This window comes from Drosophila navojoa, chromosome 2 (assembly GCF_054131105.1).
Source record: "Drosophila navojoa isolate 15081-1374.11 chromosome 2, UAZ_NAV_1.0, whole genome shotgun sequence".
Taxonomy (NCBI): Eukaryota; Metazoa; Arthropoda; class Insecta; order Diptera; family Drosophilidae; genus Drosophila; species Drosophila navojoa.
The window spans coordinates 26,586,891-26,608,837 of NC_142890.1; the positions used below are offsets into that span (position 1 = coordinate 26,586,891).

Sequence of the window (21,947 nt, forward strand, 5' to 3'; positions counted from 1 at the left end):
GAGAAGCATTCTTCAGTAAATTGTGCAATTGTCGAAGTGGCCGTCAACTATGCGGGATTAAGACAGCCCAAATTAGACATGAACTCCAAGTGTGTCACAAAGCGTTGCAGTCGCACACATACATATGTACGTATGTATATCCATATACATACATATGTATGTAGGTATGTGTTCAATTTACAAACAGAAATATGTATGAAAAACAAGATAAGATGCTATGCCGCCGATTATGCCCGTCAAGTGGTCCAGCTGCCAATGATGAGTGGCCATGGCGACAGTTCAACAATCTGTCTCTGCAGAGGAGCCAATTAGCTGTTCCGTACTTTATGCTGCATTCCACTATTTGGAATACGTATGCACATTGCACATGCAATTACATACACATATACATAAATGTTTATATCCATACAGTGGCTCATAGCTTAAATGAACGCAATCATTAAACTAATTAACATTCTCATAATTTACTATGCAGATATAAAAGAAATCTTTTCCAAAGATGTTCAGCAGCATATTAAAAATAAAAATTAAGTTTTAAAAAATGTTCTCACTGCATATAAATTTAAACACTTCTGTGACTAATACAATGATAAAAACATAAAAATTTCCATTTAACAAAGTAAAGTATTATAAATAAAATAGAGATTAGGTCTTTCAGCTAACTGTAAAGAAATGGTTCAGCTATAATTTAAAAACTAATAAACGAAAACTTAGCATATTGTTAATATGTGAATATTTAGAAAATAATTTTTTTTTTTTTTTTTTTTTTTTTTTTTTTTTTTTTTTTATGGTAATAATATGTTGAATTGAATTGATTATAAACAGAAATTACAAATTCAAACTATAAACTTGATTTTGAGGGAAATTTTAATTAAAGAGAGATCACTTATTGTTGAGAAATCTCTTTTTACTCCATTTCCCTATGGATGAAGTCTATTCAATAAGCTTACCTATTGCCTGAAGAGTTCTCTGCGAGAAGAGACGTCTGCTGATTGTAAACATGTGGACAAATATACCAAGCAGTCAATGAGAGTGGGAGTCGCTCTGACAGCGGGCAGCCACTTGAGAAATTAATAAAATTGCGATTACATCTGCTGTGTTTCATTGAAAAATACAAAAGAGAGAGATGGGGTGCAAAATGCAGCGTCAAACAATCCATTTCATTGTCTTCATAGCCTACCATATTTTAGATGGGGAAAAATTAATAAATTTGTTGACTAATTTATTAATGTAGGCCAGGCGCCAGATTCTTTTGGCCAACGAAACGTGATGGGGGATGGAGCAGGGAAAATTGCCTCTATCTATAGGCAGAAATGACAATCACATTCCATAAAGTGATTGTATCTTTGCTCTAATTCCAGGGTATATTGAGATGCGAATTGGTTTGGGACCACATTTAGTTGTGACAAATGTTAAGTTAAAGTAAATGAAAGGGGAAGCAACTTTGATGTGAAGGCGCGCACATAAACCAAGAACTACTTCCCGTTGCCCCACAAAGCAAAAACTAAGATGAAATAATTGTGAACAGAGCGATAAAAGGCTAACGGGACTGCACTTGCACAGCAGGAATTTTAGGCCTTACAGATGGGGAGCATCCCCAATGTGGGTATTTTTAGTCGCTAGAGTTCCCCAAACTGAAGTCGATGTGTTCCACATCGAAGAGGGGCGACATTTGGCTGCCTGTTTGGGCGTAAATTGAACTTCTTTGTGTTCCACTTTAAGTTCTCAAAATATGCTTATGGAATGCAAGAGGCATTTAAAAGTTCATCTAAATATATACAATATATTTATGTACATATGTATGTATGTATATGTGAGCACATTAAAGAGAGAGACACAATTTAATCTCCCCATGCATTTTGTCCAGGTATTTTAGGTGTATCCAAACACTGACGACCCCTCTGGGTGCGCCCTGCTGTTTGCTCAATCTTTGGCGTGGCCTGCGATTGGAGCAATATCTTTAATAGTGTACTAATCTATTTTGAAGTGGAATTATTGCGAAATTACAGCATTAAGGGAATAAACATAAAACACAATAGTAATATAAAGAGAGAGGATAAACATAATGTTCTACAAAATTGCATAAGGAATCCAGTTTTAGGAGACAAACACATGTGAACCAATGCCAGAGTGTCTTGCTTGCATTGGAAACTCGATTATTCATGGTCTTTCAGGCATTCGTAGTGCCACTCCCATTAAATGATGGGGTGGGGGTGTGAAGAGTAAAGTCTTTCGAGTCCAACAGCATGAAATATGAGTGACGTGAAGTGTGTCAGAGGGTTGCTGCTGCATGTATGGATGTTTGTCAAGCACACACACACACACTTACATAGACAGACAGACAGACGTCCGCTGGCAGCATGTGACCCTGGCTTGCATTGAAAATATACATATATATTTATATTTGTATGTAGGCAAACACCCCCATCTGCAGTAATCAGTACAGTCATGCATGAGCCGGGCCTAAGGGTGGTGGGCCAAGCAACAGTGGGTTCATTCAAATTGTGGCTTGCGCTCAGCGTGACTCTGACACCATCTGCTGCTGGTAATGCGGGCAAAGGTCTTCGAGTCAATGATCTATTATAGGGAGATGAGTGATCTGACAGCGGGTTGATTTTCCTTAATACATAAACAAGAAAAATAGTAGGACTTTTAAGCACAAAGTAATTACTAATGTTTTGCAAGGGATGCGCACACGCACGAGTTTGCATTTGCCCTAGTCCTCCTCGCATCGAATGAATGTGCGTGTCATTTGGTTAGAGTTTGGGTTTGGAGTTCGACTCTAGGTGTGGCCGAAGTAACGCACCCTAACAATCGGCTTTCCTGGAATGGTTAAATTGTATTGTACACACACACACACACACATACACAGGCATATACACACGCGCACGTACAGCAACAAGCTAACGTTTGTCACACGCACACTCTGGGCCATTGTCTAAATGCTCATTTAGGTCATGTTTCGGGCAGGGATACAACAGGCTTGCCGCTCGCTTGTTTAACCTCAGGTCAGGCCTTTTGCGTTAATTGTGGGTGTTAGCCAGATTGCCGTAAGACATTCAAAACTAGATGTATTCCATTTTTCTTTGCTCTACTTAGCGCATCCGCGTTTACTGCTGAGCTGCTAAATTGGCATAGGAAGCGTTCCTTCCATTGCCTTACTCATTTATTTAGTTCTCACTCTGCTTTCACAGTTTATAAATTACTTAAGCAGCTTGGGGTTTTCGGTGGGTGCACGTGTGCCAGGTTTTCAGAGTTTCAACCCTCACTCAGCTCAGCTACGACAGACACTGCGTAAATTGTTGTGGTATGATAATCACTTATCCATGCGGCTCTCATCGATTTCGATTCCGTTCTCTGAGATATGGAAAATGTTCTCCAACACCCGCTAATTGTTTGACTTGACAGACGAAGGCTCAGTGCCAGGCACTTCAAGTGAACGGATGGGCGTAAGCGGATGCGTTAAAATTAGCCTTCGACGAGACGCACTACATCTGGAGGCCAGCTCTCCAGGATGTATTTATAGTTCTTGCTGGAGTGTCAAGAGTACTGGAAACTAAATTATTTTGTGGCAACAATGATCGCTAGGCATATTAATAATGTATAGAGTTTATTTATGTACAGCTATCAGATTATTTCAGCTTATCTAAAAAACTTTGCCATTGCCTATTCATCCGGATTTACTTGCGCTTTTTGGTGCCGCCAGATTTATTCTGTGGCGCTGCTTTTGGCCTCTGATTTTTGCGCATACTGCGCTTACGGTTTTCTGCCTTTTTGGCCGTGTTTTCTTCTTGACGCTTCTTGATGAACTCAAGACGCATTCGCGACTTTACAATCTGTTCTGGGTTGCGCAGCTCCTTGTCGTTGCCGCATATGCGCTTCTTCAACTCGAGCTTGGCATTGTATCGCGCGTGGCGGCCCACAGGATAGCGTTGCGCATGAGACAGGGGCTTGAAGTTCTCGTCGTCACTGCCCGCGTTTTCACGCTGCAACTGCTCCTCGATCTTGGACTTCTCCTTCCACTCGGTGTAGCGGCCTGTCTTAAACGAAGCGGGTATCCAAGCACCGGACTCTGTGCGTATTTTATTTGCGCGCGGATCCTGAACGGAGACCATTTTCTTTTTGATGCGATCCCATTTCTTGAGTCCCGGCTTGTGCTTCACGTCCTGTGCTGGATTGCGTTCATAAACAGAGAACTCCGCATTCCGTGCTTGACGTTCGAACGAGTTGATGGCGAGGCCATCTTCGGTGTGTTTATCTGCCGACTGATAAGGTACATAGTTCTCCTCATCCTTGACTTGTACCTTGCGTTTCTTCTTCTTAGGCTTGTCAGCGTATAGAGCATCCATATTTTGTCGCTTTTTCGGCGCGACCACCTTTTTAAATGTGCTGGAAATCGACTCATCATCAGCTGTTGAAATGGAGCTTGGCTTCTGGGCATCCACAACCTTTTGCACCTCATCGATATCCTCCTTAGCGCGTTGTTGGCGAAACTTTTCAATGACTTCTGTGTGATGTGAACGTTTGTCCTTCATTACAACAAAAGGCACCGACTTTTGGGTCGTATTCAGTTCAAAGATTGTCTAATAAAAAAAGATATGATTATATACTTAGATTTTCTGTCTAATTGTTAGCAGAACTTACACCACTCGGCCGGAAGTTGCGCATCTTGACTAAGATATCGTGTTTTTCATTTTCCAATTTACGCTCGCACTCCGCAACATCGGCCCTAGACTCGTCATCCAGTTTCTGGCCAGAAATCTTAGCTGCTTGCTCCAGCACAGGCGCAGCGTTGAAGAAATCCTCGAGTGTCTTTAAAGCAAAGAACTTGATCTTCTTGGCACGAGCATTCGCATCTGTAGATGCTGTAGGACGCGAGCTCAAGTACTTCTTGTACGCATTTTCACTTGTCCGCAATACGCCTGCCTATTTATCAATTAAAATATATAATATAGGAAATTATACAAAGGGCTATATGTAAAGCAGCTTACTATATGATGGCTCTTCTTGATTTCGTTCACGGTCAGGTATTCTTCCTCCAGCAAGTCCTGTGGTATAGTGCCAATAGATGAGTTGTCATTGATATTAAACGGCCGATTTAAAAACAAGTGCAAGTCTAGCAAGTGAGCTGTGTCGTCTGTGGAGAATATAGAGTAGGCTGTGCCAGTGCGTCCAGCACGAGCGCAACGACCCACGCGATGCACAAACAGCTTTGGCACGCCAGGGAAATGCAAGTTTACTACATAGTCCAAGTTGGGTATGTCAATGCCACGTGCAGCCACATCTGTGACGATGAGAACCGAAACCTTTTTGCTGGCAAATTTTGCAGTATTAATTTTACGGGCAGCTGGATCCAAACTGGAATACACTGAGGTATTTGATATGCCCGCTTGAGTAAGTATCTGAAATGGTGACAAATTAAGAGATTGCATTTAAGATTGAATCAGATTTGACTCACAAATGAAATGAGCTCGACGTGATGTTGTGTCCCGGCAAAGACGACTGTCTGAGCCTCTTGCGGTATCACATATTTCAGCAGCACTACCAATGCAGTGTAGCGATCATCTGGTCGGCAGTAGAGAAATTTAAGGGATAGTGTGTCTGGCAGCTTTGACTCAACATCCAGACGGATGAGCACAGGATCGCTGAGTCCCGCCCGTGCGAATTCAACCAGAAGTTTCGGTAGCGTTGCCGAGAACATGACTGTTTGTCTCGAGGATGGCAATCGATGCAGCGTTTCGTTCAACTGCTCACCAAAGCCCATCTCAAAGAGCCTGTCTGCCTCGTCGAAGACCACGTACTCTACAATTGATCCGGTATTAATTACAATCGGCATATTTATTGGGTACATGGATGGAACACTTACCTATGGAGTTTAGCTTCAAGTCCATTTCCACACACAAATGCAGAAATCGGCCAGGCGTAGCCACAATGATATCTGGGCATGTGTGTATGGCTGAGAATTGTGAGTCCATGGAATCACCGCCCAGCACTAGGATCGTCTTCAGTTCCATAAACCGACCCAGATCCTTGATGAATTTATACGTTTGCACTGCCAACTCACGCGTTGGCGATAGGATTAAGGCACGTGCACCTTTAGTGGGCTCGCGGCGTTGCAACTTCTCGAATAAAGGGATTAGAAAGCAGGCGGTTTTGCCAGAGCCTGTTTTGGCCATGGCAACAACGTCGCGTCCCTCCAAAATCAATGGAATGGTTTTTCGCTGAATGGGAGTGGGCACTTTATAGCCACGTTTAGTTATACCCTTCAGTAATTCGAATCCCAGACCCAACGATTGGAAGCCACCGCTCTTTTTAGATTTAGGTTTAGATTTGAGAATATCATCGTTACCGCCACTGGTGCCGCTTTGCTCCAATGACGGAAAGCCAGGTATTTCATCTTGCTGTTTCTTACGCTAAATGTCAATATTGTTTTTAATAGTAGTTATTATATTTTTCACATATTTACTTACCATTTCTATTGAATTCGTCTAAAACGAGCAAAGTTATTTACACGTGCATATGCAACAGTGTGCCCGTTAATAATATATCAATATATCGGCAACATACATGTAGAAATCGATAGTTAAGTATTTGTAAAATACATTTTCTTTCATAACGAGTGTGCTTGGTATCGATATCATGGTCCTTTGCTTGGGAGATTACACACGACTGTGACTTAATTTTTGAGAAGGATTTTCATGCGTGACGTAATGTACCGTTGCTCCAATTCTAATTTGATAATCGAAAAGGTCTAGGGAAGGCACATAAAGCATGCACAAAGTCTCCTGGCTCCTTCTGTTAACTGGCATGTAACAGATCTAAACAGACGGAAGTGTTATCATCTATTTCAGGCTAGATATAGCCTATTTAAAAGTGGTATAACTACATTAAAATTATGGAATATAAAAACCAGACATTGATTATATCTATGTATATGTATGCAGCAATTCTGATTTGGCATTTATGTATGTATTTATGTACATAAATCGAAGCTAGACTGCTTGCAGAATCAGAGAGTGCTCCCATTGGTCACTAAAAGGTCGGTTGCAACGACCCCTACCTGGCGCCCGGTTCAACATTTGATCGCGACTTAAATATGCTTTGAGTGAAAATCGCCATATATAAAGCGGTAGTGCACTTAAAAAAAGTGAAGTGATCGCTCAGCAAATTAATAAGGAGGGCATACATATGTAGCTGGATGAAATACTCAGAAGTTCTAAGAAATACATATGTCCTTAGAAATAAATCCTTAGATGGAATACTTGCTTATGTATGTAAATACATATAAAAAATATAAATAAATACATATAAGAAATACTTTGAGATAATGTTTAGAATACATAAAAGAAAAGGGTAAATGCAAATTGCTTGTAAAATATACATACTTGCTATGTTTTCATCCATTTCTCATCTAGTGATCACCAAGAGGTACCCTGTCCGCGAAGGCATCGCATTTGATCTCAATTCAATTTGTGCAACTTTGAAGCTGAGTCCGAGGAGCTCAACTCTTCAACATCTCGATCCAGCCATGCCAGAGGAATATTTATACTGAATCGACACCAATTATTAAATTTTAAACAGAAATTTTATAAAATTGACTTCTTTGGTTGTTTCTTTCTCTCTTAGAAGTGAAACATTGCTTATATGTATGTACATTTGGTACGTTGATCTAATTTATATTGAATTTCGTTATTTTCTTATGCATTTATACCTAAACCAATTTCTTAGCCGAGACACACAGAATTTTAAGTCTTTTTTGCTGACATATAACTGTTCCCATGGTTACCCAAGACACACACCAGAATATCATTTGCCTATTAGTTAAATATTGATTACATATATAAATAGATTATTATAATATTTATATATTAGGGCTATTTAATTATTTTTTGAAGACATATAGGTTAATTTACTGTACATTTGCAAAATCTGTTTTATTCTACGGCGACGTCAGAGTTCGTTGCGTGATCTGCGGGACTTATACGGTCCTATCGTATATGTATGGCCAACCCAAGACTGAATTGTCTGAACCCCAACGATCAAACTGTTCGGGATACAATGATTATTCTAGTTCTATCAACAGCTTTAAATAAAAATATATAAATATTGATCATTTTAAATATTAACACACCCATGAAAAATCTTTAAAATGTTTTTATTTTTTTTTTAATTTTTTTTTATTTACCGCATTAGCTTATGTATATTTTTGGATTGTTGTGCCTGGCGATCGGGCGCTAAACAATTGAAATGGTCCGGCGCTGCATAAAGCTGTTAATTAGCGTCGTAAGCAAATGAAATAATTCTAGGTACAATAATTTGGTAACGATTCTATAACTGATATCTGTGTGTAAGAGTGTAGGCATCTACAAAGGGAGCTCCGTGAAATGTAAACAAACGACAAAATATAAATATATAAGCTATTGTACATTAATTAAGGAACTAAAATCTAATCGGTACACTCATGTATTTGTGAATCGATGCACTTTTACCTTAGGGCTATGCTTATATCTACGATTACGTGTAATTATAGTTGAGGATTGGATGTTCACTAAAAACAAATTTTATTATTAATATTATAATGGTAGTGTCTATGGCATAAACTTTATAACAGGCTAAGTATACAATTGGAAGTATATAGTAAGGCCGTTGAGCCCCTAAACAAGTTAAATAAATATAATAAACAATTTTCAACTACATGGAATGCTCGTGAGCAGTTGCAAAAAGTATTATTGAATAATATGAAGTTAGAAAAAAATCATAATTTTAATAAATATACTTAGTGTGTTTATGAAATAAGTAGACAGATCTTGAATAAGATAAATCAATGAGTATAGTTTGCAGTAATTTGTTTGACAGTATCGCTTATTATTAATATTTCATATGGACTATGATCTCGGCACCGTGTTTTAACATAGCATTACTAAAAGAAAACTTAGAATGACAATTTTTCGTACAATATTCTTAAACATAGATCCTAAACACACACAACTTGTATGAGAGAAATGTTAAAACAAATGATTTGCAATTACATTTCCATATTCATACATAAATCAACAAAAATTGTGAAAACAATTAAACACTACGAAGAAGATAAAATCTATACTCTTAATGAAACGCTCTTGAAAATGATTTAAAATACGAGTCAATAATGAAAACTAATGCGGTTGCATGCTGCACGTTGCAAGTGCAACGCAGCACGAACAACACAACAAAATTTAAATTCCGTCACTCACATCACAATACATTCGGGTCGGCCTCTAAAGCTGTGTGTGCCTATGTGGCCTTGGACGTGGAGAAGTGGGCGTGGTGGCCTAGTTTCTGCAATTGTGTTTAGCTTTGGACTGCCCGCTGGGCATATATGCCAAGCATCTGTAGTTGGGTGGGTTTCACCAAAGAAAAAAAAAACAAAATCAACAAATTTAAACCTCAAAGGAATTACAATACAAAACGCGACCAAACTAAATGGTAATGTCCCCATAATCCTGCGACCATTTCTCGTACGAGTTGAGACTTTGCGGCGCCACTGAACGGCGTATTCGCTTCAGCGAATTATGGAAATCCTTCTCGGTGATGGGGCGCATAGCGCTGATGTCCAGACACTTGACTTGCTCCACGTTTAGTTCACGTATGGGCTCCAAAGCGGCATCCTTGGCCAGCGCGGTTAGATCGGAACCCGAATAGCCATCGGTTATTTTCGCCAAACGCCCCAGAGCCTCCGTATCCAGCGGACTGCCCTGCTTCTGGAGCAGACGACTTAACAGTAGCTCGCGTGTCTGTACTTCGGGCAACGATACGTAGACACGCTTGGTAAACCGACGCAGTGCAGCCTCGTCCAGCTCTTGCGGACGATTGGTCGCCGCCAATACAACAATGCGATCGCCCTCCGGATTGCCCGGCAGCCCATCGAATTCAACCAGGAATTCGGTTTTGAGGCGACGCGACGCCTCATGCTCACTACTGCTGCGCTCTGAGAGCAACGAGTCGACCTCATCAATAAATATTATCGATGGCTGCAAATGACGAGCCACTGCAAACAGAGCGCGCACCAATTTCTCCCCATCGCCCACATACTTGCTGGTCAGCGAGGCAGCCGAGATGTTGAGGAATGTCGCACTGCACTCGGTGGCAACGGCGCGTGCCAATAATGTCTTGCCATTACCTGGTGGTCCGAACAGCAGCAGACCCTTGGCAGGTGCGCGCAGGCCTAAAAATGAGAGCCTTAAAACTGTTGCAGCGACTTATTAAAGCTGTTACCACTTACCCGTAAAGAGCTCAGGTCGGACGGATGGCAATATGACCATCTCCTGCAGCGCCTGCTTGGCCACATCCTGCCCAGCAATATCGGTCCACTCTACCTTCGCGCCGCCCTCAACTATCTCGTCCATTATGAGCTGCACCAGCTTCTGCTCCACACCCTTTACACTTATCATGGGTGTGCTGGCGCCGCTGCCGCTGCCACTGCCGCTGGTTGCATTGTTGTTGATGGGCGTGCGTGAGCGTTGCGGCGGCGTATTACGTCCAGATGACTGCGGGAGATAGATATACATTATATAGAGCTGATATGATTGAACTGGGAGACTTACGAATTGGCGGCGCACAGCCGGTGGAGTCGCTGCCGTTTTGCCCGGCTGACGCTGCAGTGCGGCGCCCACGGATGTCGAGGTCGTCTTCGAGCCCAGATTGCGCGGCAGCGTTTGTGACTTGTTAGCGACGGCCAGATTGCCGGGACGCTTGTTGCCAATGGTTAATTTGCGGCCAGATGCTAGAGTTGAGACTCTAATTAGTAACTGAATAGCAAATGCTTATTGCTCTGGGCGTAATTTACTAGCTTAGATCAGAAGAAAACTACTAAAAATTCGAAATTCATAAGTGAAAATGAAAATTCATGCAGTGCACGTTTGTGATGGAAATACGAAAGAGAGAGCGAAAGAGATAGTGAGGAAAATGTTGATTTTGATTGCTTGCTGTCGTTGTTGTTCTGATAGTTATTGTTGTTGTTGCTGTCACTTGTAGTTGACTGGGCGGTGCTTTATCATTTAGCATTGTTTCTGCTGCTGCTGCTGCTGTTGCAGTCGCATTAAATGTTACGGCACTTACCCGCTTGCAAGGCTTTCGATGTGCCTGCACTGGACCCCGTGCCGCTGACGGGTTTGGGTCCATAGCCACTGCTGCGCATTGTAATCTTTGGCGGCTCGATGGCCGCCGATTTACTGTTCGTTTGGCCCACGAGCATCGGTTGCTTGAATTTCGATGTCACCTGCTGATTGTTCTTTGACGGTTCCATCAGGGACAAACGTTGCATTTGCAAATCTTCCTCACGCAAAGCTGAGGAATGAGGATGCGATTGGACGGGGCCGGAGGACAATAAAACAAAAAAATAGGTGCAAACACAATGACAAACAAAGGTGCAAAAGTAAAAAAAGGAATATTCAAATGACAAAATAAAAGATTACACTACGATTGAAATGGTTCGCGGATGCAGCTGCTCCTCCAGCAGTTACTCACCGAGAAAGTGCAGACGATCGCGTGCCATGGAGAGATTGGTTTGCATCTTCTCATGCAAGCGCTGGGCGCGATCCCAGACATCGCCGCGTCCGCTCCAGCAGTCAACAGCAATGCCATCCTCCAGCTCCTTGATGCCTTTGCGATACAGCTCAATGGCCAGTTCCTTGTGGCCTGAAAGGGTAAAGAGCAGGTATCAATAACATAGAGTCCACATTTGTGTGCGTGTGTGTTGCTGTGTGTGTGCTTGCAAAGTATCGATTCTCAACGACAATGCGATTAGAGTGGAGCTCGTGTTCTGCCGTGACACGACTTAATATCATAACTTATCTAGGGAATTTTGAATAATTGTAATAAGAGGAAATGTTAAAACTAGGGGTAGAAGAAAACTTGTTTAAATAAAAAATCATGAATAATTTATATATATGTATGCATACAAAAATATTTAAAACAAATAAATATATATATATACTATAAGCCGAAGGCCCAGCCAGTGTTTACCATTAAGTTGGTCTAATAAATATTTAATATATATAATATTAATATTAAATAGTTTTAGCTCATATTGCATCGGGTAAGACGAGAGACACGCTCATCTCTAGCTTATACAACAAGTATGACAACAAAGCGCGCGCTGCGTCTGATGACTCATAAAGCACACCACTCCAGCAGCCAGCCAAGGGGGCAAGACAAAGCAACCCCATGAAAGGAATACCTACTCACCTTCGTTCTCTTCGTCGATTTTGAGAGCTTTGGAAATGTACTCGAATGCGCGTCGATGGTGATGCTTCTGCTTAGCCAGCAGCGGATCGCCGGGGCCCGGGGAATAGCCACCGCTGCCGCCACGATTGGTTGCCATTTCGAGTGGGAGCAACGCGCGTTGTCTTTGGGGCAGTGCTTGTTGGGCCTTTTCAATGCCGTCGCTCGTATTTCGCTCCAATGGGCAAATTATAGACTGTTGCTCCTTGGAGTTCTGGACAACGATCTCGATGTTGCAGTCGCGTCGATGCGGACTGCGATAGATCACCTTTGTGCTCGCACAGTACAAGTAGCGAAAAATACAGAACAGCTGATAAATCAGAGAGCGCAAAACGTTGAACAGAAATATGATGGGAAATGAAACAACGTAGAGGTTTTGCTTGTGCACCGAAGTGCCGCCTCTTGGCCCGTATGCACTGGTCGGTGTCAAATCCGCATCGGTGGTGTCGTCGTCTGGTGAACTGCCCGGAGTTGTAGATGTAGTTGTTGCTGTTATAGTAGCGCGTTGACGATTCGACGACAATTTCGAACTAGTTTTGCCGTCATCGATTAAAGCTTCACTGCAGCTGCGACTGCGATTGGTTCCGCTGCTGCCGCCTCCGCTGATCTTGACCGGCGACTTGGTGCTGCTGCTGGCGCTGGATGACGACGATTGGTTTTTGGTGCGTACCATCGATATTGATTCCGCGCCGCAGCACTATTTTTTTATGCGAGTCTCTTTTCACAAACACAACACCCTCCGCCTCCACCTCCAGAGAAGCGAAGTTTTGCTCCTCTCTCTCTCACTCTCCCACAGTCAATAGCTTCCACAGCTCAGACACAAAGACAGCAAACCAAAAAGACTACGCAATTAAATAATGGACTCAAAACTGAAATAAACTGAAACGGAACACACGACGCGCGCTATTTGTTGTTAATTGTTGTTTCTCATTTTTCTATATGTAAATTTACTGAGCGCCGTTTTTTTGTGCCGTTTCTAACTCACAAAACAAATTTTCTCCGTCTCCGCTGATGTAGTTGCCACATCGTTTCAGTTCTAACGATTTGAAAATGTTGGGGAAAAACTTCAGGAAGGCAGTAAACGCTATGTTTTTCGAAATAATACTTTGGTAAATTAGAAAAGTTCGATTGAAAGATCAGCAAATGCAAAAAACACCATACACAATTAAAATATTTTCAAATTGACAATTGGTCCGGCAGCGCCACATGGGTTGTTCTAGGGTTGTTGTCGCTTTGAAAATTTCGATGTATTGAAGTATCGATACGCGTGTCTTTATAAATCAGCTGCCGTCTCGGTTGTATCTGCGGTTTTTGCATAACAAATTCTTAAATTATCCTAAAACCACAAGAAACAGAGGGAGAGTAATCAAAATTGCTGAAAACGAAAACGTAAAGCGATAACGTAGTGTACTTACATATAGAATAGCAACAAAAAAAGAAGGAAGAGTGATGGGTCAATACACGGCGTCGCAGCGCAAAAATGTGAGAATTCTGCTTGTCGGCGATGCTGGAGTTGGCAAAACGTCGTTAATATTGTCCCTGGTCAGTGAGGAGTATCCCGAAGAGGTGCCGCCTCGAGCCGAAGAGATCACAATACCGGCGAACGTGACTCCCGAACAAGTGCCCACCAATATCGTTGACTTTTCGAGCGTTGAGCAATCGGATGAAGCACTGGCCGCCGAGATAAACAAAGCGCACGTCGTGTGCATTGTGTACGCCGTCGACGATGACGACTCGCTCGATCGTATAACATCGCACTGGCTACCCCTAGTCCGCTCTACCTGCAGCAGCAGCAGCAGCAGCACAAACACAGACGGCGAGCCCGATGTGGCGCGCAAGCCAATTGTCTTAGTTGGCAACAAAATTGATTTGATCGAGTATTCAACCATCGACAGTGTTTTGGCCATTATGGAGGACTATCCGGAGATTGAGAGCTGTGTTGAATGCTCCGCTAAGACTCTGCACAACATTTCCGAAATGTTCTACTACGCACAAAAAGCGGTGCTGCATCCCACCTCACCGTTATACATCATGGAGGAGCAAAATGTAAGCTACATTAGTTGTTAGTTGAATAATGATAATTTCAAACTCAGATTTGAGTCTGCGAGAGAAACTTCCCGTCCGAATGTGGATGACCAAAATGTAGGCTAGATCAGTCTTAATTTTCATTTGTTAGAAATACGTTCCATCCACAAGAGAAAGTTCCCACTAAAAAATAAGAAAGATTCGTCCGAATACATTTTAATGCTTTTATCAAGTTTAATAGGTAGATATCACAAAATAAGAATACATAATGCAGGATTAGATAAGTATGCATATTCAGTTGTTAAAATAATTCCCATATACGATTTGCTGCTGCGACAGAAGCTTCCTACGGACTAGACTAATGTTAGATTAATTCCAGCTTCGTCAGCAATCTTTAAAGGCAATCAGTCCTAACTTCTAGTTCCAGAGTAGTGTAGCTGTGTGCATCGCATTGAGAGCTATTTTTATCAGAATGCAATATAAGCAACTAAATAAAAAGTTCTTTGTTGTGACTCAGGGCACAATCGTATTTATATGGACAGAGAGATTTATTTGCTAGTGTTTAACCTTTGGCTAACTGAAGATAACTGTTCCTTGAAATCCACTTACAGCTAACGCCTGCCTGCAAAAAGTCGCTGGTGCGCATATTCAAGATATGCGATATTGATAGCGACAATCTGCTGAATGATTACGAGCTGAACCTCTTTCAGAGGCGTTGCTTTAATACGCCGCTGCAGCCACAAATATTGGATGAGGTGAAGTCCGTGATACAGAAAAACGTGCCGGATGGCATCTACAATGATGCCGTGACGCTGCAGGGATTTCTCTTTCTGCATTGTCTGTTCATTCAGCGCGGACGCAACGAGACAACGTGGGCGGTGCTGCGACGATTTGGCTACAACGATCAATTGGAAATGTGCAAGGAGTATTTGCGGCCGGCGTTGAAGATTCCGCCGGGTAGCAGCACGGAGTTGTCGCATCGCGGTCAACAGTTTTTGATTGCGCTCTTTGAGCGATACGATCGCGATGGCGATGGCGCGCTGTCGCCGGAGGAGCACAAAATGCTATTCAGCACATGCCCATCGCCGCCCTGGTCCTACTCGACGGACATACGCAAGTCGTGTCCGACCAATAATAGCGGCTGGGTCACACTGCACGGTTGGCTGTGCCGCTGGACGCTGATGACCCTGATCGATGTGGTCAAAACCATGGAGTATCTGGCCTACTTGGGCTTTAATGTACACGAAAACGACAGCCAACTGGTGGCCATCCATGTGACGCGAGAGCGTCGCATTGATCTGGCCAAGCGGCAGAGCAGTCGGTCCGTGTACAAGTGCCACGTGATCGGGCCCAAGGGCTCGGGCAAGACCGGACTGTGCCGCGGCTTCCTCATTGACGACATGAGCAAGCTGCTGGGCAAAGAGTTCAAGACGAATGTGGTGCACTGCATCAACTCGGTGCAGGTGTATGGCCAGGAGAAGCATTTAATATTGCGTGACATCGACGTGCGACATGCGCTCGATCCGCTGCAGCCGCAGGAGGTGAACTGCGACGTCGCCTGCCTGGTGTACGATTCATCCAATCCGCGCTCCTTCGAGTATGTGGCCCGCATATACATCAAATACTTTGCCGAGAGCAAAATTCCCGTCATGATCGTGGGCACCAAGTGTGATCTCGAGGAGCGTCGCCAGGACTATCTAATGCAGCCGGCGGAGTTCTGCGAGAAATACAAGCTGCTGCCGCCCCATCTCTTCAGCCTGAAGACCAACAAAAAGGAGCTCTACACTAAGCTGGCCACAATGGCGGCCTTTCCGTGAGTATTGAAATGCTTTTCCATTTGGGTTGCGGTCATTTGAGCGGTCATTGGGTCAACACTGATCATTTGGGCATTTGGGATTTTTGACATATTCGGATTAATGGCTATATATATTATTACTATTATTATCTTCTCTTATTTCCTCCCCTCCACTTACCTCCTACGTTGTTTGTTTGGTGTTCATGTTATGTTTTGTTGTTGTGCATCCTTAATGCTTATGGACTCTGCTGCTGCTCTGCTCTTGGATTTCTTGGATATTTGCTGTGCTGCCGTTGTTGCTGCCACTCCGTAGGCGTTTTCAAGCCGCCTGGATACTGTTCTACAAGCACAGGTTGGTACAGCTGTGGGAATCGGCGTAAGTGTTACACATCTGACTTGAATATTTACTAATGCTGTCTGGGTTCTTTACTGTACTCCTAACATGCGCTGCGATCATTCTAAACCCCACGCACTCATACACCTAACACACGCTTTGCAAATGTGTTGTACGGAGCATACGACAATATATTTAGTTCCTTAAAAAATCCCATCTCGATTCTGTTTGGTATCTGTATCTTATGCATGATTTTTTCTTATCACATCCCCTTAGATATTTGCGACAATTCGGACTTATGACCGAGGATCCGAAAGTTTGGCTCAAAGCTGGCTTGGGCGTGGCCGCCGCCACGGTGCTGGGCTTCATAGTGCTGAAGGCTATAAGTGCAACTGGAACGCATTCTCGTTAAGGATTTTCAGAGCCGGCGCTAACTGCCCAGGACACCCACAAGACAAACACACAAATGTTCAGAAATCTATGTAATTTATGTTAACTGCGGATTACAAACGCGTTTAATTGTAAGCCGTTACATTATCAAAATTTCGGTTGAAAATACCGCGTGAAAGTTTTCAAGTGGATTGATAAAAGGAAGATATTCCATTTTCATGTCAAACCTTAGTGTACATATATTAAGCTGATCCACGGACAATGGCTAGGCGAGAGGGCATTGCAGAACACAGAGACATTATACATATAGTATATGTATAATATAAACTTAACTCTGCATTCTCTCATAAGGCTTAGTTGTTTACATCATATATTTATGCCCATTAGCAATCGTCTATATCTCTCACGCATACAATGCTGTGATTAAGACCGTATCTATCTAGCCGTTCTATATACTCTATATATATAAACAAATACATGGATTGCGTGTATATATATATATATCTACATATTTATATAAATACATATGTCAATCCTATTTATAGCCTATAGATACACAATATTCATTTGGCGCCAACGGCACTTGTAAATACGCGCAAAATCCCAGAATGAGCAATAAAATATATATATTTAAATATTTACTTTAATCTTAACGTAGTAGTATTTATAAAAGTTGTAATAATAATTATATTTTGTCCGTGTATTTGTTCAGTTCTTAATCGCGTTCACTGCCGCCGCCGTGGGCGACATGCAGTTGCCATCGGGATAGCGCTTCTGGAATTGGGTAATTAGCTCGGGGTCGACTAGGCGAATGCCATCCAACTGATTGCCTAGCGTTATCCAGTTGGGCTGAATGTTGTGCGGCCGGCCGAAGAGCTCGATTTTTCGTGTGCCTGGACTGAGGCGCTCGATGATGCCGTAGATCTCGTCCGGCTTGTGACTGGTAGCGCGTACCTCAGCGACGATGACATCACAGTCGAGGCCACGATTCAGATTTGTTGGATTGCCCTTCATGCCGACCAGGCAGTGCTCCTTGCCGTGATTCAGCCAGTGACCGGTTCGGCCAGTGCGTATGATGCGCTGCAGCTGGTTTGTTTTCACCCAGATCAGCTCATCGACACGCTCATAGCCCCAGAGCTTCAGGCAATCACGTCCCAGTTCCATGGCACGCCCCGTTACCCATAGGAATATCAGGCCTTCTTCTTGCAGTGCAGGAATGCCTAGGGCGCGCATCTCATCGTCGGACATGGTGCCATACGGCAGCTCCATGTGTATGTCCCATGGGGGATCGGCCATGACGACAGCGAATTTACCGAGCACCGTCATGTCCAGAAATCGAAGATCACACTGAATCCACTGCGGCGGATATAGAGTGCAACTGGAGTCTATGCTTCGTTTCATGCTGAGCTTGGTCTTCACATCCGTCGGCTTGTTTGTATTGATGTGCGGCAGCGTGTCCACCTCGTAGTGCACGTACTTGCAAGTGGCCATATGGAAGCACGTATTCAAGAAACTGCAATCGCCCAGCGACTCGTCCGTGTGGGATTGAATGATTTTCTTAAAGTGCAGCTTTGTGCATTTGTCCGAGTCCCCGGAGGATTCGCTGTCATCTGTGGACTCCTGCGAGTCGGCCTCACAGTTGTTTAGGTTCTCCGCTATGATCTCGCCATCTTCGGCATCCTCGGAACTCAGCTTGGCTAGCTTGCTGCTATTGGCAATGGCTCCATCGGCAGTGACGGCGTTGCGCAGCTCTTTCTCCTCGCGACGTTCGAGTTTCTTCTTTGCTGCCATTTCATTAGCCACCTGCTGAGCCTTGAGACACTCGATTTTTGTGCCGTGTGAGCAGAACTCCATCACTTGTGCACCTCCGTGGGATTTGAACTTTTCTGCTACAGAGCGCTCCTTAGCCGTCGGTTTGGTCAGCAGCTCGAGTATCTCCTCGCCGACCTGCTTGCTTTGCTTCTCTCGTGTTGAAGGCAGGGACAACAGCATCATGATGTCATCCGATGCATCCAGACTGGTTGATTCTTTGCGTGCGCTTCCTGAATCAACTTTTTGAATTTTGCGCTGCAACTGCTCATCATCGTTCTCCTCATCCTGCCCAGATTCCACTGTTGTGTACTTTACATTAATTGATGTGTTCTTAATTAAGTCAGAGCATTTGCTTACACTTTCGCTTAGCATCCGTATCCTCATTCTGCTGGCAACTGTCGTTAATATCGTCGTATATTTCCAGCAGCTCCTTGGTTTGTACGGATATCACTTCGTACCCCGCTTCTGTGCCAATTGTGACATTCCTTATACCAATTGCGCCCTGATTGGCTAGCTTCCCAAGTATAAAGTTGACCATTTCCATCGTTGGCGGCTTCTCCATCAGGCAGCCGACTTTGTCGACCACTTGCGTTGAGACAATGGGAAGGACGAGAGTGCTAGCACTGAGTGTCTGAAGTACAGCCTTCTGTACGTCCACATCGGCTTCGACTGAAAATAAGAATTTTGTGTAAATATTTAATGCAATCATTTACTTGTTGCCGGCTCATCGCATACCGAGCTCTTTTTTTGGGTTAGACTGGTCCTCTTGTTTGTCAGAAAGTATGTCGAACCGTTCCTTTTTACGTTTTTCCAGCTTCTCGCGCAGAGTATTGCGCTTTGTCTTAAGTGATTTTATGTCCCATGCATCGGCCATTATTTGTAACTTTTCTTTTCGTCGCCGGATAAGTCAGTTTTGTTTACATTAATTATTATAGCAGAGAAGACTGCTGCTGCCCTGGCAGCTAGAAGTCATCGATACAATTTAGTGTTGGTAAATGTTGACAGTACTCTGTTTTCATATATGAAAGTTGCAGTAATTTGATGCCAGTTTAATAGGTCTTCATTCAAATGACATCCGTATTCTAAACATTTTTGTTCAATTAATAACTGTTCATTAAATGCTAGTAGATTCATTGCATTTTTTTTAATATTTGCATTCATGAAAATCAAGTTTGTGTCGTTTCAGTAAAATAAATTTGCGGTCACTGCTAATAACATTTGAGTAAATGTTAAAATGCGTTTGTTGTCTATGTGTTAGTTTATTGCTGTTAGTATGTGTTTGCCTGAATGAGTGGCGGACGTCGCAGATTGTTCCGCGATTTTTTGGTGAATAAATCGTGGTAAATAAAATAAATAATACATGAGAGAGTTTTTATGTTAAAACATCAACGGTGTGCACTCAAATTCAAAATATAAGTTGTGAAAGGTGCTGTTGTTGTTGCTACTCCCAATGTGCTTTCCTTTCCATACATTTGCGGGTATATGTATACACACACACATGCACGCACACACACTTGCATGCAATTGGTGGGCCTTTTGTTTCCTTTTGTTTATGCGCGCGTAGGAGAGCATAAAATGCGCGAATAAACACACGAACAAGCCTAACACGGACACAAAATTTGCAAAAAGCGCCAACGTTGTTTCAGTGCTCGTGCTCAAATTTGTACTAGTGTGTGTGCTTGTATGTGGGGGAGTGCGCACATTGTTATTGCTGCCGCTTGCGCTCTTGACGCGCCCCAGCAACGGCTTTGCTGCTCACTGAATGTTTCTCTCTTTCACTCTGTCTCTCTCCTCCGCGCACTCTGGCTTCAGCATGCGAATCGAGTGACTGTGAGAAATTTATAACGCGACATTTGCACGGCTACTTTGGAGCATGACGGTTGTTTCGGGCTCTCCAACGTCAAATAGCAGACAGCGCGTACGTGCGGCAGGCACATCTCTAAGCTGCTCCGGGAAATCAGTAAAATTCTATAACAGATTCATATTGGGTAGCAGCAAAAAATCGTGTTATTGATTCTGTGAGTGTGCGTTCGTGTGTGTGCGTGTGAATTTTGCAGTTGCAATCGTATTTGGTTCTCTGCTTCTGCTGCTGTCTCTGCCTATTCGCGTTCCGTTTACCTTCCTCCCCTCCTCGCCCCTGTTGCTCGGCTTGCTTCTCGGTTTTGGATGCGTCGTGATTCTGTGTATACTACGAAGCGCATCTTTTTGAACATTAAGGGCGAGCAGCACAGCAGGCAGCCAGCAGCTGGCGCGCCCCACAGCTTCAGCCGCCCAATTGCTGCAGCGGAGAAGAAAAATTCTTTACTATTAAATAAATAAATATGTATATATGTGTGTGACAATAGAACAAAAGTTTGCGACGCTTCAAACGCTACATTCGAATAAATTTAGTTATATTATACATAACGCGTATTGGAATTTATGTGAAACAATATTTTTTACTAGATTCATAATGTGCAACAATAGAAATTAACAGCAAACACACAACAACCAAAGAAACAACAATATAATACAACAATAATTACAAAATCACCATGAAGATGGTGGACAAATCGTCAAAATTGATGGATAAATTTGTCGCCAGTAGCGGTGGCGGCGGCGGCGGTGGAGGAGTCGGTGGCGGCGGCGGCGTCGGCTCAGCCTCAGCGTCGGCAACAGCCAACGTAGCTGCCGCGGGCGCTGCATCGGCCAATGCGACGGGCACGGCCAGCGGCCTCTGTGGTGGCGGCGTCATCAGCGGCTACGGCGCTGGCAGCAGCAATATGACAGGCAACGGACAGAAGCCGGTGCCCATGAAACTCTTCGCCGCTTGGGAAGTCGATCGAACACCGCCCAATTGCATACCAAGGTGAGTGCAAGAGCAACATTTACATAATATGCAATTCATAAAGAAATAAGTGAGAGTGAGCGAGAGAGAGAGGTACAAAATGAATAGAGAATTAAATATATACAGTGAGCAGTGTTTTCCTCTTATCTTTGTTGATTTTTCCTATACGAATTACGCGATTTGTAATTTTTATGAAAATACTATAAAACATTTAAATTTAAATGCTATTCATTTATAATCTTGGTGCGCCCCAAATTAATTTAGCATATATCAGAAACAACAAAATTTTGTGTTTTTATTATCAAACTAAATTATTGAGTATTTTTAATTGAAAGCATTGTGGGGAAATGCTAACTCAATAAAGATTATATTTGATAAAAACAAAAGCACTTGCAAAATATGGCGACTGACTGTATTATCGGCATATTTATGATAAAAGATTGTATATATATCTTTGAGTACCTGTAAGGGTATTTAGTCGTCGTCAGTGGACAAAATGTTTT

General features: G+C 43.0%; 5 protein-coding genes across 11 annotated transcripts in view; 2 read left to right on the plus strand and 3 right to left on the minus strand.

Annotated features, from left to right (window-relative positions):
- Positions 1-3,598: 3,598 nt before the first annotated feature.
- On the minus strand, positions 3,599-6,510 carry LOC108660373 (ATP-dependent RNA helicase DDX54). The gene is made up of 6 exons (XM_018113747.3): positions 6,471-6,510; positions 5,867-6,413; positions 5,459-5,802; positions 4,992-5,402; positions 4,645-4,926; positions 3,599-4,583 (listed from the first exon to the last, which is right to left on the minus strand). The coding sequence occupies exons 1-6, from the start codon at positions 6,471-6,473 to the stop codon at positions 3,681-3,683; spliced, it is 2,490 nt and encodes an 829-aa protein (XP_017969236.1). The 5' UTR covers positions 6,474-6,510; the 3' UTR covers positions 3,599-3,680.
- A 2,034-nt stretch (positions 6,511-8,544) lies between these two features.
- Positions 8,545-13,269, minus strand: spas (spastin). Of its 2 annotated transcripts, XM_018113208.3 has the most exons (6): positions 12,226-13,269; positions 11,506-11,676; positions 11,098-11,325; positions 10,584-10,762; positions 10,262-10,526; positions 8,545-10,204 (listed from the first exon to the last, which is right to left on the minus strand). In XM_018113208.3, exons 1-6 carry the CDS (start codon positions 12,932-12,934, stop codon positions 9,459-9,461), a joined length of 2,298 nt encoding a protein of 765 aa, XP_017968697.1. In that variant the 5' UTR covers positions 12,935-13,269; the 3' UTR covers positions 8,545-9,458. The 2 variants fall into 2 exon arrangements, with proteins under 2 accessions (XP_017968697.1, XP_017968698.1); XM_018113209.3 differs by lacking the exon at positions 11,098-11,325 and having other exon boundaries at positions 12,226-13,268.
- A 66-nt stretch (positions 13,270-13,335) lies between these two features.
- On the plus strand, positions 13,336-17,031 carry Miro (mitochondrial Rho GTPase). Of its 3 annotated transcripts, none has more exons than XM_018113210.3 (4): positions 13,336-14,307; positions 14,898-16,099; positions 16,395-16,457; positions 16,692-17,031. In XM_018113210.3, exons 1-4 carry the CDS (start codon positions 13,711-13,713, stop codon positions 16,825-16,827), a joined length of 1,998 nt encoding a protein of 665 aa, XP_017968699.1. In that variant the 5' UTR covers positions 13,336-13,710; the 3' UTR covers positions 16,828-17,031. The 3 variants fall into 3 exon arrangements, with proteins under 3 accessions (XP_017968699.1, XP_017968701.1, XP_017968700.1); XM_018113211.3 differs by having other exon boundaries at positions 13,340-14,307; positions 16,395-16,433; XM_018113212.3 differs by lacking the exon at positions 16,395-16,457.
- Positions 17,032-17,432: 401 nt separating this feature from the next.
- Mettl3 (methyltransferase like 3) lies at positions 17,433-19,573 on the minus strand. The gene is made up of 3 exons (XM_018113213.3): positions 19,353-19,573; positions 18,975-19,286; positions 17,433-18,916 (listed from the first exon to the last, which is right to left on the minus strand). The coding sequence occupies exons 1-3, from the start codon at positions 19,489-19,491 to the stop codon at positions 17,514-17,516; spliced, it is 1,854 nt and encodes a 617-aa protein (XP_017968702.1). The 5' UTR covers positions 19,492-19,573; the 3' UTR covers positions 17,433-17,513.
- Positions 19,574-19,779: 206 nt separating this feature from the next.
- KrT95D (phosphofurin acidic cluster sorting protein KrT95D) overlaps positions 19,780-21,947 on the plus strand; it is a 38,937-nt gene continuing 36,769 nt past the window's right edge. For 2 of the 4 annotated variants that reach the window (XM_018113056.3, XM_030383696.2), the window contains exons 1-2: positions 19,780-19,957; positions 21,063-21,465. In XM_018113056.3, the coding sequence (XP_017968545.1) occupies positions 21,152-21,465 (314 nt within the window). In that variant the 5' untranslated portion in view covers positions 19,780-19,957; positions 21,063-21,151. Of the gene's footprint in view, positions 19,958-20,080; positions 20,096-20,115; positions 20,636-21,062; positions 21,466-21,947 lie in introns of those variants that run through there. The other 2 variants (XM_089265639.1, XM_089265640.1) reach the window with 2 other exon arrangements.

Excerpts from the sequence above, each read along its gene's own strand:
- Mettl3 (XM_018113213.3), bottom strand. The coding sequence starts at position 19,491 with ATGGCCGATGCATGGGACATAAAATCACTTAAGACAAAGCGCAATACT. Across the intron at positions 19,287-19,352 it reads TAACCCAAAAAAAGAGCTCG|TCGAAGCCGATGTGGACGTA; the intron begins GTATGCGATGAG and ends TCTTATTTTCAG. Across the intron at positions 18,917-18,974 it reads TACGGATGCTAAGCGAAAGT|TGGAATCTGGGCAGGATGAG; the intron begins GTAAGCAAATGC and ends AGTACACAACAG.
- LOC108660373 (XM_018113747.3), bottom strand. Across the intron at positions 5,403-5,458 it reads ACGTCGAGCTCATTTCATTT|ATACTTACTCAAGCGGGCAT; the intron begins GTGAGTCAAATC and ends TCACCATTTCAG. Across the intron at positions 4,584-4,644 it reads GCAACTTCCGGCCGAGTGGT|ACAATCTTTGAACTGAATAC; the intron begins GTAAGTTCTGCT and ends TTTTTTTATTAG.
- spas (XM_018113208.3), bottom strand. The coding sequence starts at position 12,934 with ATGGTACGCACCAAAAACCAATCGTCGTCATCCAGCGCCAGCAGCAGC. Across the intron at positions 11,677-12,225 it reads AATCGACGAAGAGAACGAAG|GCCACAAGGAACTGGCCATT; the intron begins GTGAGTAGGTAT and ends TTACCCTTTCAG. Across the intron at positions 10,527-10,583 it reads CGGCTGTGCGCCGCCAATTC|TCATCTGGACGTAATACGCC; the intron begins GTAAGTCTCCCA and ends TATCTCCCGCAG.
- Miro (XM_018113210.3), top strand. The coding sequence starts at position 13,711 with ATGGGTCAATACACGGCGTCGCAGCGCAAAAATGTGAGAATTCTGCTT. Across the intron at positions 14,308-14,897 it reads ACATCATGGAGGAGCAAAAT|CTAACGCCTGCCTGCAAAAA; the intron begins GTAAGCTACATT and ends ATCCACTTACAG. Across the intron at positions 16,100-16,394 it reads GCCACAATGGCGGCCTTTCC|GCGTTTTCAAGCCGCCTGGA; the intron begins GTGAGTATTGAA and ends GCCACTCCGTAG.